General features: G+C 40.1%; 1 protein-coding gene across 11 annotated transcripts in view; it reads left to right on the top strand.

Annotated features, from left to right (window-relative positions):
* Positions 1-16794, top strand: part of TANC2 (tetratricopeptide repeat, ankyrin repeat and coiled-coil containing 2) — a 361352-nt gene that overhangs the window by 298016 nt on the left and 46542 nt on the right. For all 11 annotated transcript variants that reach the window (XM_042967385.1, XM_042967388.1, XM_042967389.1 and 8 more), the window contains one exon: positions 9022-9130. In XM_042967385.1, the coding sequence (XP_042823319.1) occupies positions 9022-9130 (109 nt within the window). The remainder of the gene's footprint in view (positions 1-9021; positions 9131-16794) is intronic.

Below are 16794 nucleotides of genomic sequence, written 5' to 3' on the forward strand. Positions count from 1 at the left end.
TGTTTTTTCAAATAACGAATTAAGAAGTAAACAAAGGAATGATAAGTGGTACTAATTTTAAGCTTGCAACTAAAAATATTTGAGAAACTCTTCTGGCAATTCAACAGACAGTGTCTTTTGTTCACTCTGTCACCGTGTGTCAGGAGTAAGTGGAGCCATGCATTTCAGCAAGGATTCAGTGAGCACTTATAAAGTAATATTTTCAAGGCTCTGTGTTAAGCACTGCAGAGGATAAAATACAAGTTCGATAGATCGTCTACCAGGAATTAACAGGTTAGTGGTTTTAATAGACACATTTATAACTAGCTATAAATCAAGGCAGAGTGCTATGCTAGGGGTATAAACAAAGAGCTGAGCAACATGGGGGAGGAAGAGATAAATGATAAATCTTAAGTGCCTGCTGTTACTGTTTTAAACTGTGACAATTCAATGGAGTCATAGCTCTTCTGCCTCGTGAAGCCCTGCCAACTGCCTAAAGACTTCATTGTTGAGGAGAAGTGTCCATTTGCCTCAGGCCGGTGATGCATTAACAGAACAGAAGGGCAGTTGGAAACTGGGGACAAAGTGGTAGGAAATTTCTATCCAGATTCCATGTTTAAAAAGAAGTAATGCCGCTCCACCCATTTCTACAAAGACGTATCTTGGGCACACTTGACTTTTACAGTCCACTACCTATGGTTTACTTTCATCAGGCCCTTTCATTTCATTTCCATACTGAATATGAAACAGTAGGACAGGCTGACTACAGATGTATTTTGTATTCAGGTTGCATGACAAGAACATGCCAAAGCAGTTACCGGCTGATAAGCTAAAGGTGGAAGAAAGAATTTTTGCAAAGATGTGTGGGTGTCATTTGCTGAGAATTGACAGCAACAAGCAGACTGTAAGGCAACATCCACCAGAGTGTGGCTGTGGGCAGCATTTTTAAGATGAGAGATGAAAAAGAGGATTGTCATTCTCTTCTCAATATTTGAGTCATGGTTCTACTCATTTCACAGTCGAACAGTGGCAACGTAGATGCCCACAAATTCAAGGCCACAGTGGGAGTGAATTAGAAAGCAGATCTGGAAGTCCTTGTGCTCCTCTTCCTTGAGCCCATCTGCTTAGCGTGTGTTCATTTCATGAAACGTTTGTTGAACTTCTACTCTACACCAATGACTCTGCCAGCCACTAGAGAAACTTTGGTGAATGAGATCCCACCCAGCACTAACGCCATTACCTTCTAAAGGGAAGTCATGAGCAACCAACAATTGTGCCTTACTACAGAGTACCCTAGGAATCCGGACCAAGAGAAAATACTTTGCAGAAGAGGTGATGCTCAAGTTGAGCCTTGAAGGATGAGTTGATTCCATGAAGCACTGGAATGGGAGTGGGAGAGCACTATAGACAGGCAAGAAAAGGTCATGGCAGGAGAAAAAGCAGGTGTAAAGATAGGAAAGTCTTTGGGGAATTGTGAGAAGATGTGATTAGAAGGTAAGACACATGGTCAGAAAAAATGATTACAAGTATCACTAGGAAAAAAGCTTTGAATACTGTGTTTAAGACTTCACAGTTTATTCTGTAGATAACAGGGAGTCTCTGTACCTTTTTTTTTAATGTTTATTTTTGACAGAGAGAGACAGAGCATGAGTGGAGGAGGGGCAGACAGAGGGAGACACAGAATCTGAAACAGTCTCCAGGCTCCAAGCTGTCAGCACAGAGCCCGAGGTGGGGCTTGAACTCACGGGCAGTGAGATCATGACCTGAGCCGAAGTGGGATGTTCAACCGACTGAGCCACCCAGGCACCCCTAGTCTCTGTACCTTTTTAAGGAAGAGGAGACAATGATCATTTAACTCTGATGATGTGAAAAATAGCCCTGACAAGTGGTATATGGAAGATGGGTTGAAGAAGAGGAGAGAGTACAAGTAGAGATACTTGTAAGGTTTATAGCAATAGCGTAGGTGAGAAATGCCAAGACCTACAATGTGAGAATAGAGAGCAAGGTGTATGTGAGAGAGACATTTTGGAGATACTTAAAAAGCAGTTGGTCTTTTTTTGTGTGTAGATGGTGAGGGTGGAGGGCCCACAAATGACTCCCAAAACTTATCTTGAATAATGGAAATGAGTGAAGCTACTGACCAAGATAGACCATTCTGACGGAGGAGGGCTTCTAGCACAAGCAAAGATGGGAGGAAGAATAATAAGCTTATGGGGAGAAGGTGAGTCCTGTTTTGGACATGTTGATAATGAATTACTTCCAAGGAAGATGCACAGGAATGTTTAGGAATGTGACTTTGGAAAATAGGGAAAGAGAACATTTAAAGCACAGAGTGATGGATTATCAGCAGATAAGTAGACAATAGCAGCTGAAGGACTAAACAAGATCACCCAAGTTAAGAGTATAAAGCAGGAAGTTTAGAAGCATGAGAAGAGAATAGTTTCATTTAAATGCTAGGAGAGGGGCGCCTGGGTGGCTCAGTTGGTTAAGCGTCCAACTTCAGCTCACGTCATGATCTCGTGGTTTGTGGGCTCACGTCGGGCTCTGTGCTGACAGCTCAGAGCCTGGAGCCTGTTTCAGATTCTGTGTCTCCCTCTCTCTCTGCCCTTCCCCTGCTCATACTCTGTCTGTCTCTCTCTCAAAAATAAATAAACATTAAAAAAAGAAGAAGAAAATAAATGCTAGGAGAAAATGATGAGCCAAATAATAATAATTTACAAGGGGAATAGTAGAGTTAGAGGAAGAAACAAGAGAAAGTAAGATGATGGAAGTCAAAGGAGAAAAGTTTTCTAGGCCAGGTCTGAAGTGATGAATATAATTTCTGCCTGCATTCCATTAGCCAGAACTCTGCAACCGCACTTGAATGTGAACATGAGGCTCCTGGCAGAGTAGCTGCCTCCCAGCAACGGCTGCTGGCTGTGGAAGAGAGCACAGATCTTTCATCGGCAGCTGTCCCCCTCTGTCTCATAATTCCAATCTCACTAGGTCTCCTTAAATAATTCCCCACATCCACCTCTATACCATACGCACATTCCACAGTAGCACACAGTATTTCCACCCAAATTGTAAGATAGATAAGCTGGCTTCAGATTGTAGGCAATGCCTGGCCAGCGGGCTGTAACTCTACTGCTTTATCACAAGTGAGCACTGCACAGAAGAGTATCAAAACACCTACCTAAGTGATGTTTCTCTGAAACACTAGCATGTTGTATATCGACTTTCCTCATAAGAGCTAATGAAATCTATGTGACTACCCGTCAGTGCCTATGACTAGAACAATGGAGAAAACATCCATGCTGGAAATATTTGAGCCCATTTGTTAGCATGTTCCCCTACTACAAATAGAACCTTTAAGTCTAGCTATCTCCCTGGGGTGCTAAGTGAAAAGCTGTTAGAAAAACAAACATAGAGCCATTGTGTATTTTGTGTAAAACAACTGCTCTTCAATTTCCAAACTGTTAAATGGGCCAAAGGAAGGGAGAGTGATTCTTGCTTTAGAAAGGGTTTTTTCTCTAAAGGACCCCATAGCTCTGAAGTCTTGAGGCATAGGGAAGCAGGGTTATCATGTAAGAGTAGCACCTCACTGCCTTGTAATCTGCCACTGTCCAAGGGTTGGCATCACTTGTCTCCAATTACCTATATCAAGGGGCTGCTGATGCCTGCAAAGGGGAATAGAGGTAGGATCTACCCTCTGCTATTCTGGATACTACCTTCTGTACCTTTTGTCAGAACATAAACATCCAGGATAGAGGAGAGGCAACAGTGCTGGGGGAAGAATCTTCAACTCTTACCTGTGATTGGTTCTCCGCTAAAATACCTAAAAGCAAATCCATCGTGAATATATGGTGTAACATCCTCCTGAAAAACCTCTGGTCTACATGAGAAATTTCTATTCGTCCTGTTAGCTTAACTTTTACTTACTTTCTTAGGAACTATTTAGCTCTGTCCTTATCCCCCCACTCTGCCTAAAATTATACTACCAAGTTTTCCTGCATTGACTAACAGTGTATGGCACCCATACCCACTGATTGTTCCCTGATCTGTGGATTTCTCTTTTGGCTGTGAAGCTATTGAGGTCAAGGCATGGATGGGTAAGGATTGAGGTTAAGGATAAGGTCTCACATTTCACCCTGCTGCACACATTAAAGATGAAAGCTCTGTTTGAGCACAGTCATCTTCCAATATGTTTAAAGTCATGTGTGGTTAATATTCATTCCTTTCGTGTGGCACTGTGCTACTTATGGAGAATGTAAAAGAAATATAGAACACATTTCACTTAATATAGCTCACTTAATTCTTACCACAGTCCTGAGAGGTAGTTAACACCGTTCCCTTCTTACAGAGAGGTTATGTAGTTTTTCCAAGGTTGCAAAGCTTTTCCAAGTGGCAGAACTAGGATTTGAACATAGGTCTATTTTAATTTTGTTTCACAGATAAAGAGGCAGCACTGTGAATTCAGACAGGGAAATCTGCAATGTAACTTTGAATCACAAGGTGACCTTGTTATATAAGCTATGTGGAAATCATTCTACTGCCTTCACCACTGCCCCCCCTCCATTTGGTCTTTATCACCACATTTGAACCCACATAAAGTTGACTTTGATTAGCATCATCTTTAATTGTAGAGGGAAAACGCAGTTGTGTTCAGTCGTGCATAAAATCATGTCACACTGATGAGAGCTCCCTCTATTTCGTAGCTAGTCTCTCCCAAAATGCCAATCAAAAAATGTCAAAATTAATTGTTGATTTTAATTATGTTAAGGATTCAGAGTTTATACTGTACAAATGAATACATTGCTCTTTACATTGGTTGACTTCTTCACACAAATATGCCCGTTTTTCACACAAATGAAAACCAAGTTGCTAATCTCGTCAGTGTGCTAACAGAACTAGGTTTCAGAAAACCCTGGGTTCTCATCCCAGCTCTTTTGTATCCCAGCATTGTGAGCTGGGAGCTGTCCTTCAGTCTTGCCAAGTCTCAGTCTTCCACCATAATATTAGGAGTAATATTTAGTCCTAGGTGTTTGTGAGAATCTAAGAAAGCGTTAAAGTATTTTTAAAACCACAAGGTAGTGTGCAACTTCCAGTATTATGAATTCCATCTTCTTTAAATATGTGTTCCTATTACCTAAGAGTACATATTGGAGACAGCACGGCCTCCAGCCTCCATACAGTCTCGCAGGAAGACTGGCATGCAGACAGCGTGCTGCAGCAGGTGTGATGGAGGTGTATACCAACAAGACTCTAAGGGAAGAGCCCCTGGGGCAGCTGGTGGGACCAGGGAAGACTTCACAGAGGAGATGCTGTGGACTGAGACTTCAGGAAGGAGAAATAGTTGGCCTGATGAACTAAACAGGGAAGGGAATTCCAGGTGGAGGGAAAGTACATTTTAAACCCTAAAATAATTTACTCTGTCTGAAATTAGAGGCACAAGGTAAGGAGGTAAAAACAGAAATAGATGTGGGACAAGTTATGGAGAGCCTTTGAATACCATGCTAAGGAGTTTAGATTCTGTCTAGGAGGAAGTATAAATCCAATGAAGAATTTTGTGCAGCATTTTTACCAGGTTTCTGCACTGTAAGATTATTGGCATGGGCCAAGGAGCAGGCAGTGGGAAGAATGAGGCTCTTGCAATTGTCCAAGAGAGAAAGTATAGAGAGGAGAAAGCACCTGCTAGATTTTATGTCTGAGTGATTGGCAGTATACTAAAAAATAAATCTTAAAGGGATTTGGATTTGAGGGAAAGCTTCAACTCCAAATAATGTCATATGACAGGTCATTTGAATTATCATTTGAAGGTAGAAGGATCCAGCAGGCAGTTAGAGAAGCAAAACAATATGTCTGTGCTAGAGATCTCACTGCAGTGAGAGCTGGAGCCAGGAGACCTATGATATGAGAGGAAATGGAAAATAAAGCAGAGAAGTTACATCATGGAAGGAAATGGGAGCTGAAGTGTCAGGGTGGTGTCACAGATGTCAGAAGAGAGTTCCAGGGGAGGTAGTTAATAGGGCCTGATGCTGGAGGGGAAAAAAAGAAAAAGACAAAACTCAAAGGCTAAAAGGCAACCAATGAAGAGGCCACTGGTGATCTTAGAGAATGGTGAGGCTAGGAGTCAAAAGGAGTAAGGTTTGAGAGTGAACAAATAATTAGAAAAATAGAAATAAACACAGACATATGTAGTGTAACACATTCAGACGGTAGGTTAGCCAGTGGCACCACACCTTATCAGAACAGTAAGGGATAAGTGGAAATGCCAGCATATAATATAAATTGCTATTATCCTTCGTGTCCTGAACACTATAAACTCTGTGTCCAGTGAACTGTTCAGAACCATTTTTGTGAATAATGTGATATGCTTGTGTCAAAAAAGAAACGAATTACCGTTGTCACCTTCATCCTTTCCTTGACCTGTATTGCTTGCTGGTTCTCCTCGATGCCAGATCAATAACAGCAAAAGGAAGCATTGTCATCTCTAGCTAGCTGAAATGCATACTAATGCAAACATCTTACCAGGACTTCTCAGTTATGGTAGTAAAATTAAAGCACGAGGGCAATGTCAATTCTGTGTCTAATCCGTTTCCTTCTCAGATGTGAGGTTTTTTTTTTAATCTTACCCCTGATGGGCATGGTTTCTCATTAATGGCCTGAAGCATCGGGAGTAGGTCAGAGGCCTGTATTCAAGGGTCCTAGTACTATGTAGATGAGTCTACTGATGAGTCAAAGTAATAGTTCTTACACCAGAGAGGCTGCAATAATTTCAATGTTAATAACTGGATAGGGTTTTGAGAACTTGAGATAGGGCTCTTTATAAATGTTTCATGTCATTCTCACTTAACCTGTACCCTATTAAAATAGCCTACCAACTAAATTGGGCTTTCTAAGGATAAATAAAAGTTCAGTAGCAATTTCCAGGTTTTGTGAATGTGAAACAATCTGAGCTCATACCTTCAGATGATACTGATGATTCCATGCAGGCTACACTTCTCTGAGACACTCTTTTAATTAAATAACTTCCTTTCTGTTATGGTTAATCTTATCCAGTCAAGTAAGTTGGCACGGTATCCACTAGAATTCAGAAATTCTTGAAGCTCAAGGTTAGAACATGGTAAAAGTTCTTTTTAAAGTCTTTTTGGAATGAAATCTCTCAATAATGATTCCTCTGTAAGATGGGAGTTAGCCCATACCCTATTATTCAGATTCTTTACTGAAGCTTAAAAAAAAATCAAAGAAGAAATTAAAATACATTTGTTTTTCAGACTTAGTATGAGGTCTCTCCAGATGTTAAACCTGGCAGAGTAGCCAACGTTCAACACAAGAGAAAACCATCCAGTAGATATTTGGGTCACTTTTCAGGGAAGCATCATCAATGAAAATTTACTTGCTGTTTCCTTCTTTTTGGTTAATTTATTAGGCTTGAAGCTGAGATAATGATTTAATTTCCCTCTTCTATGATACTCCAAGTGAAAGGAATAGAAGAGTTTTGTTACCAGTGGCATAAAGAATTCTACTAACCACTAACCTGGTGGGGGTGAAGAGAGACAGTTCTAAGTGTCCACGGCTCCCACAGGCCAGAGCAAATGTGGCAAGAAGGCACATCCCAAAGATGTGCTTTGCTTCCAAAAAATTGTATTGAGAATTTTTTTTAATATGAAATTTATTGTCAACTTGGTTTCCATACAACACCCAGTGCTCATCCCAACAGGTACCCTCCGCAATGCCCATCACCCACCCTCCCCTCCCTCCTACCCCCCACCAACCGTCAGTTTGTTCTCAGTTTTTAAGAGTCTCCTATGGTTTGGCTCTCTCCCCCTCTAACTTTTTTTTTCCTTCCCCTCCCCCACGGTCTTCTGTTAAGTTTCTCAGGATCCACATAAGAGTGAAAATTTTGTATATGCAATACACTGTGTTAGGCACTCCAGCGAATATAAATAACTCAGAATTTCAGTCATAAATATAAATAGGAATACACACACACACACGTATACACACATACATTGACACTTAAAGGAATATATCATTAGGATGCTTTGAGCTAGAAGAAATAGAAAGTTCCAACTCAAATGGATTGAACAAATAAATGTATTACTTCATATAACAAGTCCAAGCTTTAGGCAGCTTCTGATTGTCATACAGTCAGGGCTTATGCTCTATTTTTCTGTAATTCTCTCAGCTTAGCCCTTCTGTTATCTTTGTCCTCTGACCAGATGCCCACATGATTGCAAGAGAGCAATGGCAGTTCTGGTATCATGGGCTGATAAGACAACATGCAGAGGCAGAAAAGAGGGTTTTCTCTTAAGAGATTAGGGACCCATTAGCAAGGTGAGGGGGGGAATGGATGCTGTTAGGAAACCTACAGTCAAGTAGAGGAGAGAGCAAGAAATACTGTGCTAGATACTGTACTAGAGAGATATACAGTCTATAAGGCTTGTACCAAAAAGAAAGTACTGCCCTTTCTCGGCTGGGGGAAAGGTAGAGGCGGATCAAAGACAACTTCACTTGGACAAGAGGTTGTTAATCCATTGGGGACATGTTGAGCTTAAGATACTGTGGGACCTCCAGGTGGAGAAATCCAGTAGACAGTTGGATGTATATTGATTGGAATTAGTCTGGGAAATCTAGATTGAGAAAAAGATACAGGTGGTGGTGAAGGCTCTCAGGATGGATGAGCTAATGGAGAGAGGACAGACTAGGACCGGAAAGGAGATCCTGAGGAGCACTGACATTTTAAAGCACGGGTAAAATAAGAGGAGTTCACAGAGACAGAAAATAAAAATGAATCTTTTAATGCCATCTGTGTGTGGGATGGGTGCAAGCCAACTAGAAATGACATTTTGTGGTATTCACACATGTGATCTGGGTAAAGGACTGGTAAAAGCGAGGAACCTTTCAATAGCATTATTTGCCCAGCATCAGGTGCTGTTCCCTAAGAAACTGGTGGAATGAGACAGAGTTTCCCTGGAGGTATGGCTAGACCTGAACAGTCCCCCACCAACACAGAACTGGAGCATTAAAATTCTAAAATGAGTCTCTTTTTCTTTGCAGGAGTGGTCACACATTACTTGCTTTCTGGTTTTCCCGCCAAGAAGGAAAACTAAACCGACAGCAGACTATAGAGCTGGGACATCACATCCTCAAAGCACACATTTTTAAGGTAATTACAAAAGTTGAAGAATTTTCTCTTTCCATCACCAGCAGGCTTTCCTTAACACTGTGTGTGTGAAGCTACTGTCATTTTCTTATAGTCCCTGCTTGTTGTAGAGTTGTTCCATCTCCTAAAATTTATGGCCTGTTCCTCCATAGACCTTTGGGAAGAGAATGACATTTGTCTTCTCCCAGTTTAGCCGATTGCTAGGCTTTTTGGGACATGTGCATGTATAATCATTTAGGTAAGAGCCATGTACACATACATATGTGTACTCTATATATGACCTACCATGTCCTATAGCAATCAGTTGCAGATTTTCACAATGCCTTAAAAAAAAAAGAAAGGAAAAATCTCTGAGAGCAGTTATTCTTTCAGTTTTCTTGTAATTGTTTTATGAAGATTTTTTTCATATTCTTGGTGCTATGATTTTCAAAATGTTTATCTGGAGCCAGCATTAACCTTTCTTTGGGCTACCTCCTCTGTTCGCCATTCAAATTACAATCCCAGTTGTTCCCTCAGTAGTTTCACAACATTTAAGAACTCTATAGCATCCGCTTCCCTCTCTCAACATCCACAAGGCTGGAATGGAGGACCCAGAAGAGGGCACAGAATTTGTCCGTTTGTGTATGCATGTGTTCGGGTGTTTCCTCAGCACTTACCTGGGCATTGTCCTAGGTCCTAGGGATACAAAAGCAAAAAAGATACTAGTCCCTAGTTTCAAGGAACTTATAGTCTAAGTAACAGTTGTGGGATAAAGTACAAAAGTCAAGAAAGAAATTTGCTCTCCTGGTGTTTCTTTTTTTTTAAATTTTTTTTTTCAACGTTTTTTATTTATTTTTGGGACAGAGAGAGACAGAGCATGAACGGGGGAGGGGCAGAGAGAGAGGGAGACACAGAATCGGAAACACGCTCCAGGCTCCGAGCCATCAGCCCAGAGCCTGACGCGGGGCTCGAACTCACGGACCGCGAGATCGTGACCTGGCTGAAGTCGGACGCTTAACCGACTGCGCCATCCAGGCGCCCCTCTCCTGGTGTTTCTAGCCCACAGTTTGCCATTGCATCCGCTACCTCCAATCCCCACAGTCTCTTTAGAGTGCTCTTCCTGCCTCAAGATTGAGAAATACTAGTATCTTAAATAGTTCTCTGTGTTGGACTTCCCCCAAGGGATACTATTAAAGATAAAACAGTGCTCTTCAGAGAGAAAATGGCATTAAGGGCAACTCCAAGAGCCTAGCAAATTCTTCCCAGTATATAAGCGCACAGCCAGAGAAGCCTGCTCATCAGACATATAGAAGTGAAACCCACAGTGACAAGCCCTTTATTTGAATCATAATTGTCGTATCTAACAAATCACTGTACCAAAAATGACTGTACCCAGTGACCTTACTTAGCGGGAGCAGAGTGAGACTAAAATAACAAGCAAGGTGTCTCATTCCAACTTCAAGTGGACCAGAAAGGGTCTGCTCCTTTTGCAAACTCTGAGATCATTATCCTTCAGTTAGATAGGAAAGTAACATTAAGTATTCAGCATTACCCCCTTTAAACACTTTAGCATTTAGCGTCACCATCTGCTTCAGATCAGATGCAGAGAAGTTGATTCCTGTCTTTTCTGTATGAAATAAACACCACATTAACAGATAAATGGTACGAAGTGTCTTTGACCTAGTATGATTATATCCAATACATGGAAACCTACATTTAAACCCTGCACTCCTATCATTGACACAGTTTTATCTTACGTTGCTGCAGACAACATGGTTGCCTGAGATAAGACTGGCTCCATGTGTGATTCAGGCCATAAATACTCGGGTGTGCACCATATGGTGATGACATGACCGTGGGCTGAAGAATGTAGACTCGCACTATGGCTTTCCTGGTGGCGCACTTTTCAGGGTCCTTTAAATGCACAGTGCTCCCTGTTTTGTTTTTTTTTAATTTTTTTTAACATTTATTTATTTTTGAGACAGAGAGAGAGCATGAACAGGGGAGGGTCAGAGAAAGAGGGAGACACAGAATCTGAAACAGGCTCCAGGCTCTGAGCTGTCAGCACAGAGCCCGACGCGGGGCTCGAACCCACGGACCGCAAGATCATGACCTGAGCTGAAGTCGGACGCTCAACCGACTAAGCCACCCAGGCGCCCCAGCTCCCTGTTGATACACTTTAGCTTCTCCCAGACGCCTAGATTTTTCAGTCCCCGTCAGTTGAGGGTCATGAAAAGTCAAATACAGACTCTATGGTTATAACTTCCGGTCAGCAGTGACATATAGTCCGGTCAGCAGTGACATATAGTCCGATTTATATTTCTTTCCAATGTATTTTAAATTCCCTTTGTTTTATCTTTGTTCATGAAAAATTACATATAATGTCATTAACTACCTTAAAAATATGAGGTTGTAGGTCTGTAATTCTCGATATTTGGCTGGCAAGGAAGCCCTTTTCATTCTTTTTGTTTTTAACAGCTTTATTGAGGTATAATTCATATACTGTAAAAGTAACCGATTTAAGTGTACAAATGAGTGACTTTTAGCGTGTTTACAGAGTTGTGTGGCTGCCACCACCATTAGTACGTTTCCATCACCCTAAAAATAAACCTCATGCCCACTTGAAGGTACTCCCCATACTTCCTGGCGGCCATCAGTCTACTTTCTCTCTGTAGATTTGACTTTTCTGGACATTTTATATAAATGGAATCATACAGTATGTGGTGTTCTGTGTCAGGCTACTTTCATTTAGCATGTTTTCAAGGTTCATCCATGTTGTAGCATGTATCAGCACGTGATTCCTTTTGATTGCCAAATACTCTGTTTTGTAGATATACCACATTGTATTCATCCATTCACCAGTTGGACACTTGAGTTGTGTCTACTTTTTGGCTGTTGTGAATAATGTTGCTATGAACATCAGCTTACAGATTTTCCCCTTTTTTGATTTTTCTTAAATAAAATTAAACATTTTAAAGTAATAAGTCAATGACATTTAGTACATTTGCAGTATTAGTGTCCACGTTTTTACGTGAACGTGTCTTCACTTCTCTTCAATATATACCTAGGAATGGAATTGCTAGGACATACAGTAACTCTTTGTTTAATGTTTTGAGGAATTGCCAGTCGGTTTTCCAAAGTGGCTGCACCGTTTTACCTTCCCACCAACAATGTATGAGGATTCCAATTTTTTCAAGCCCTTGCCAGTACTTGTTAGGTACTGTCTGTCTTCTTTATTGTAGCCATTTTAGTGAAGTGTTATCTCACTGTAGTTTTAATTTGTGTTTCCCTAATGACCACTGATGTTGAGCACTTACAATTCTTTTATAATCCTCTAATTGCCATTTAGATTCTTTTTTGTTTAATCTATGAAAAGAAACCAGGCTGTTTACGAATTATGGCCAGAGATATTTCAATCTAGTTTATAATGCAGGGTGTTTTGTTGGATTGAGTCTAGTCACTGGAAGGATTTCAGAGTGCTCTAGTGATTAGCTCCCTAAATGCTGCCCTCTAAAATGTTTTTTTAATTGATCAGTTCTGTAACATTTCTTACCAGAACAGATTTGTTGGCTGGGGGGGGGGACAAGTGCTGTAAGTCGGCATCTGGTGGGTAGAAGAAAGATCCTTTGACATCAGTCAAAAGGCATGGATTCAAGTACAGACTCTACCACTTAACTTGAGCCATCTCAATTTCCTCATCCGTGAAACAACATCTAACTCTCAGGATTGTTTTAAGGATCATAGATAATAAGATATATTAAAAAAAAGGTACATTATAAAATGCAAAGTACCAGACATATATCTAAGGTTGTATGATCAAAATTATTAGTAATAATCTCTTTTCCTGATAGTAAGACTTAATAATTGCATAAATTCCAGATGGTAATATTACCTTTTTGCTTCAGAGGTTACCTAACATCCTTTGTAGCAGTGATCAGCAAATACGGCTTTGCAGTCCATATGATCTCTGTTGAAACCACTTAACTCTGCCATTTGTAATTCAAAAACAGCCAGAGACAATGCATGTATAAATAGATATGGTCATATTCCAGTAAAACACGATTTATAAAAACTGGTAAAAGGCTGGATTTAGCTCCAGGCCATAGTTTGCCCACCCCTTCTCCACAATGAAAGGCACCATCCTGTTTGTTTCCCAGGATCCTTTTATTATAACCAGACATGGCCACATGGATGGTCAGATAAGAACAATAATGATTTATTTATTTGAGATGCTTCAATATCTACAAGTGGATCACTGATGATATATTTGTAAATAATTCTCCTTAAGGAACCTCATTGCATGAGCCCCTACGTTAGTTTTTGCCACGATCTTAAGATACTTGAGCCATAACTAAGATCCCTAAAATGAGATTGCTGTAATTTCTTTATGCTTTCCCTGTTTTCTTGAAGTATTCAAAACTACTGAGCAGCTGCTAAGCAGTGGTACAAATTTAGACACTAACAAAGATTTGAGGAAAGGACTACATTACCTTCCATCTCTGGCAGAGAGAGATCCCTTGTTGCCTGAGCAATAGTTACAGATACTAAAGAAACACTTTTCTAGTTACTTGAACCTAAAGTTCTCTTTAAGAATCCATGAGTTCATAATTTAACTGTAGGTTATTTTTGGCTACATCCTACCTGATAATGGGATCCTGCCTGTCACCTTTATCAAGTTGAATTTAACTAAACTGAAACTCTTTCCTCCTGCACCTCATAAAAGCAAAGAGTCAACCCACCAAGCAGAAGAAATCAGTAGAGCAAGTCCATGGCACAAGCAATGCTAATATTCCAAACCCTGTATTTCAAGCTTATTTCCTGTGTATTTACTTCAACCTCACTGGGACCCCCGGTGCTATCTTGTGGCCCATTTACTGGACCATTTCATTGAAGTTCATTTACCAACGTCTATTCTTACTCAGTTCCCCTACCCATTTCCTTCTTGTCTGACCCTTAATCAAGTCAACTAACTCCCCACACAGCCTGACTTACGAGTCACTGAAGAAATCCTAGCCATTGAGTGTGAGTGCCCTTAACTATTCTCCTCTCGCCAAAAAATCAATCTGTAGTATCATCAGTTCTTACCTCCCTTTCTCTTGCCTCCAAGGAGGAGATATCCCTGTTCTCCCCTTATAAAATTTTTACTATAATTCAAACATATCAGAAAGCACAGAAAACTAAATAATCAAGTACTATCTATCATATTAAGTGTTAAGATTTTTCCATGTTTGCTTCAAATCTTTTTCTTTATTTTTGAGAAATGAAAATGTAGGAGTCACCTTTACCCCATTTCTCTCCCTTTTCAAATATCATTTGTACCCTAAAGTTCACATGTGTTCTTCTTATCCATATTTTGTACTTTTCCAACATAGATATGTATTCAGAAGCAATATACAGCATTATTTCATTTTTTTTTAACTTGACATAAACAGAATCATACTCTTCATGTATTTCTGTAACTTTTTGTCACTTGACTTTGTATATTCAAGATTTATCTATAGGTCTAGATAGATAGACTTTCAACTTTGGCTGTCCATTAGATTCTTCTGGGGAACTTTAAACACACACACACACACACACACACACACACACACACATACATCTCTGAGCCTTACTCCCAGAGATTATCATTCATTGTTCTCGGATAGAACCCAGGCTTTTTTTTTTTTTTAAATAAACCTTGTTTCTTAGAGCAATTTTAGGTTTACAGAAGATACAGAGAATTTCCATACACTCACTCTCCCACCACAGTTTTCCATATTATTAACATGTTACAGTGGTGTGGGTACACTGTTATAATCGATGAACCTATAATGATGCATTATTATTAACTGAAGTCTATAGTTTATATTAGGGTTTAACTGTATTATATGCTTCTGTGGATTTTGCCAAATGCCTACTATGTATTCACCATTTCTGTGTCATACAGAAGAATTTCACTGCCCTGCCCTAAAAATCCCAAAGGTATCAAAAGTACTCCTAACTAACTCGGCAGAACTGGCAGACACATCGAGGAGAAAAGTAGCTCTCAACTGCTCTCCTGGGCTCCTTCCTATCCTTACTTGGTCTAGTAATTCTTCTCCAATATGTTATTCTTCCCATTTCTTTAATTAGGATAATTTTTGAATTTTTTACAGCCTTTCCTAGTTGTCCTTAGCAGGAATAAGTTTGCATCCACCATTACCAGAAGTAGAAGTATACCCAAGACCCCTTGAGCAAAAAAATTTAACTTGGCATTCTGGGAACATCCAGCTTTTCTCTAAACATCTTAGGCTTTCTCATTTAAAATTCCTTTGGTGCCTTTTTAATGAAACTGTCCTGCATATCACAAAGAAAAAAGAAGCAATTTACATTCAAGAAAACTAAACCCAAAGTTACAGGCCCTGAGCAGAGGAGTGAGTTGCTGTATCTTTCTGAGATACTAAATACAGTATTTTCCAAACTCCCTCTGATGCCAGAGACCTTGTGCAACAGAATTGCCGTGTGACTTGAATAAACACTAGTCCAGCAATAATCTTCTATAAAATAATCTTCATAATATTTTATGGATTCAGTGAACATATCTAAGGAATCTCATTTAAATCCATGTTTAAGAGAAAGTTATTACAGGTCATTGCCATAGTTTTGCTTTAAATAAGTTTTGCTTTAAATTTGGTAAAGAAATAATGCTTAGTTGAAGTCATAAGAGTAAGACCACAGGAATAGATCAGATTGTGTAGGATAAAAAAGGACAATTTGGGGGGCGCCTGCATGGCTCAGTCGTTTGAGCGTCTGACTCTTGATTTCGGCTCAGGTCATGATCTCACAATTCGTGGGTTCTAGCCCCGTGTCGGGCTGTCCACTGACAACACAGAGCCTACTTCGGATCCTCTGTCCCCCTGTCTCTCTGCCCCTCCCCAGCTCATGCTATCTCTCTCAAAAATAAACAAACATTAAGAAAAAAAAAAAAAAAGGACAACTTTGGGAGAAGAGGCTCAAGGGTAGAGAATGGTTCGGAATTAAAGGTAATGGAAAAAGCCAGCAATCAGCCACTTTGCTTATTCTAGTCGCTACTCTGCCAGCTAAAAATTCGGAACTGAAGTCCTGGCCCAGGTTTAACATAGTATAATGGAAGGAACATGAACTTTAGAGTTAAAAGGACTTGGCTTCTAATTCCAGCTCCACTTTTTAATAGTTGTATGACTTTGGGCAAATTACTTAGCCCGCTCTGGGTTGTTTCCTCCTATATAAAAATAATAGTAAATTCTACTTCATAGGACTGTCATGGAGATTAGATTAAAAGAGATAATATATAAAAAAGCCCTAGCACAGAACCTGACACATAGTAGATACTGAATAAATGTTGGATTCCCTTCCTTTTTTTCCTTCAATCATAGTATATAGAGCTTGTCTTCCATTGTTTCCTCTCTTGGACTACAAATATTAATTTCTTTTTTTTTAAATATGAAGTTTATTGTCAAAACTGGTTTCCATATAACACCCAGTGCTCATTCCAACAGGTGCCCTCAATACCCATCACCCCCCTCCCCTTCCTCCCACTCCCCATCAACCCTCAGTTTGTTCTCAGTTTTTAAGAGTCTCTTACGTTTTGGCTCCCTCCCTCTCTAACCTCTTTTTTTTTTTTTTTCCCTTCCCCTCCCCCATGGTCTTCTGTTAAGTTTCTCAGGATCCACATAAGAGTGAAAACA

Source organism: Panthera tigris, chromosome E1, assembly GCF_018350195.1.
Source record: "Panthera tigris isolate Pti1 chromosome E1, P.tigris_Pti1_mat1.1, whole genome shotgun sequence".
Taxonomy (NCBI): Eukaryota; Metazoa; Chordata; class Mammalia; order Carnivora; family Felidae; genus Panthera; species Panthera tigris.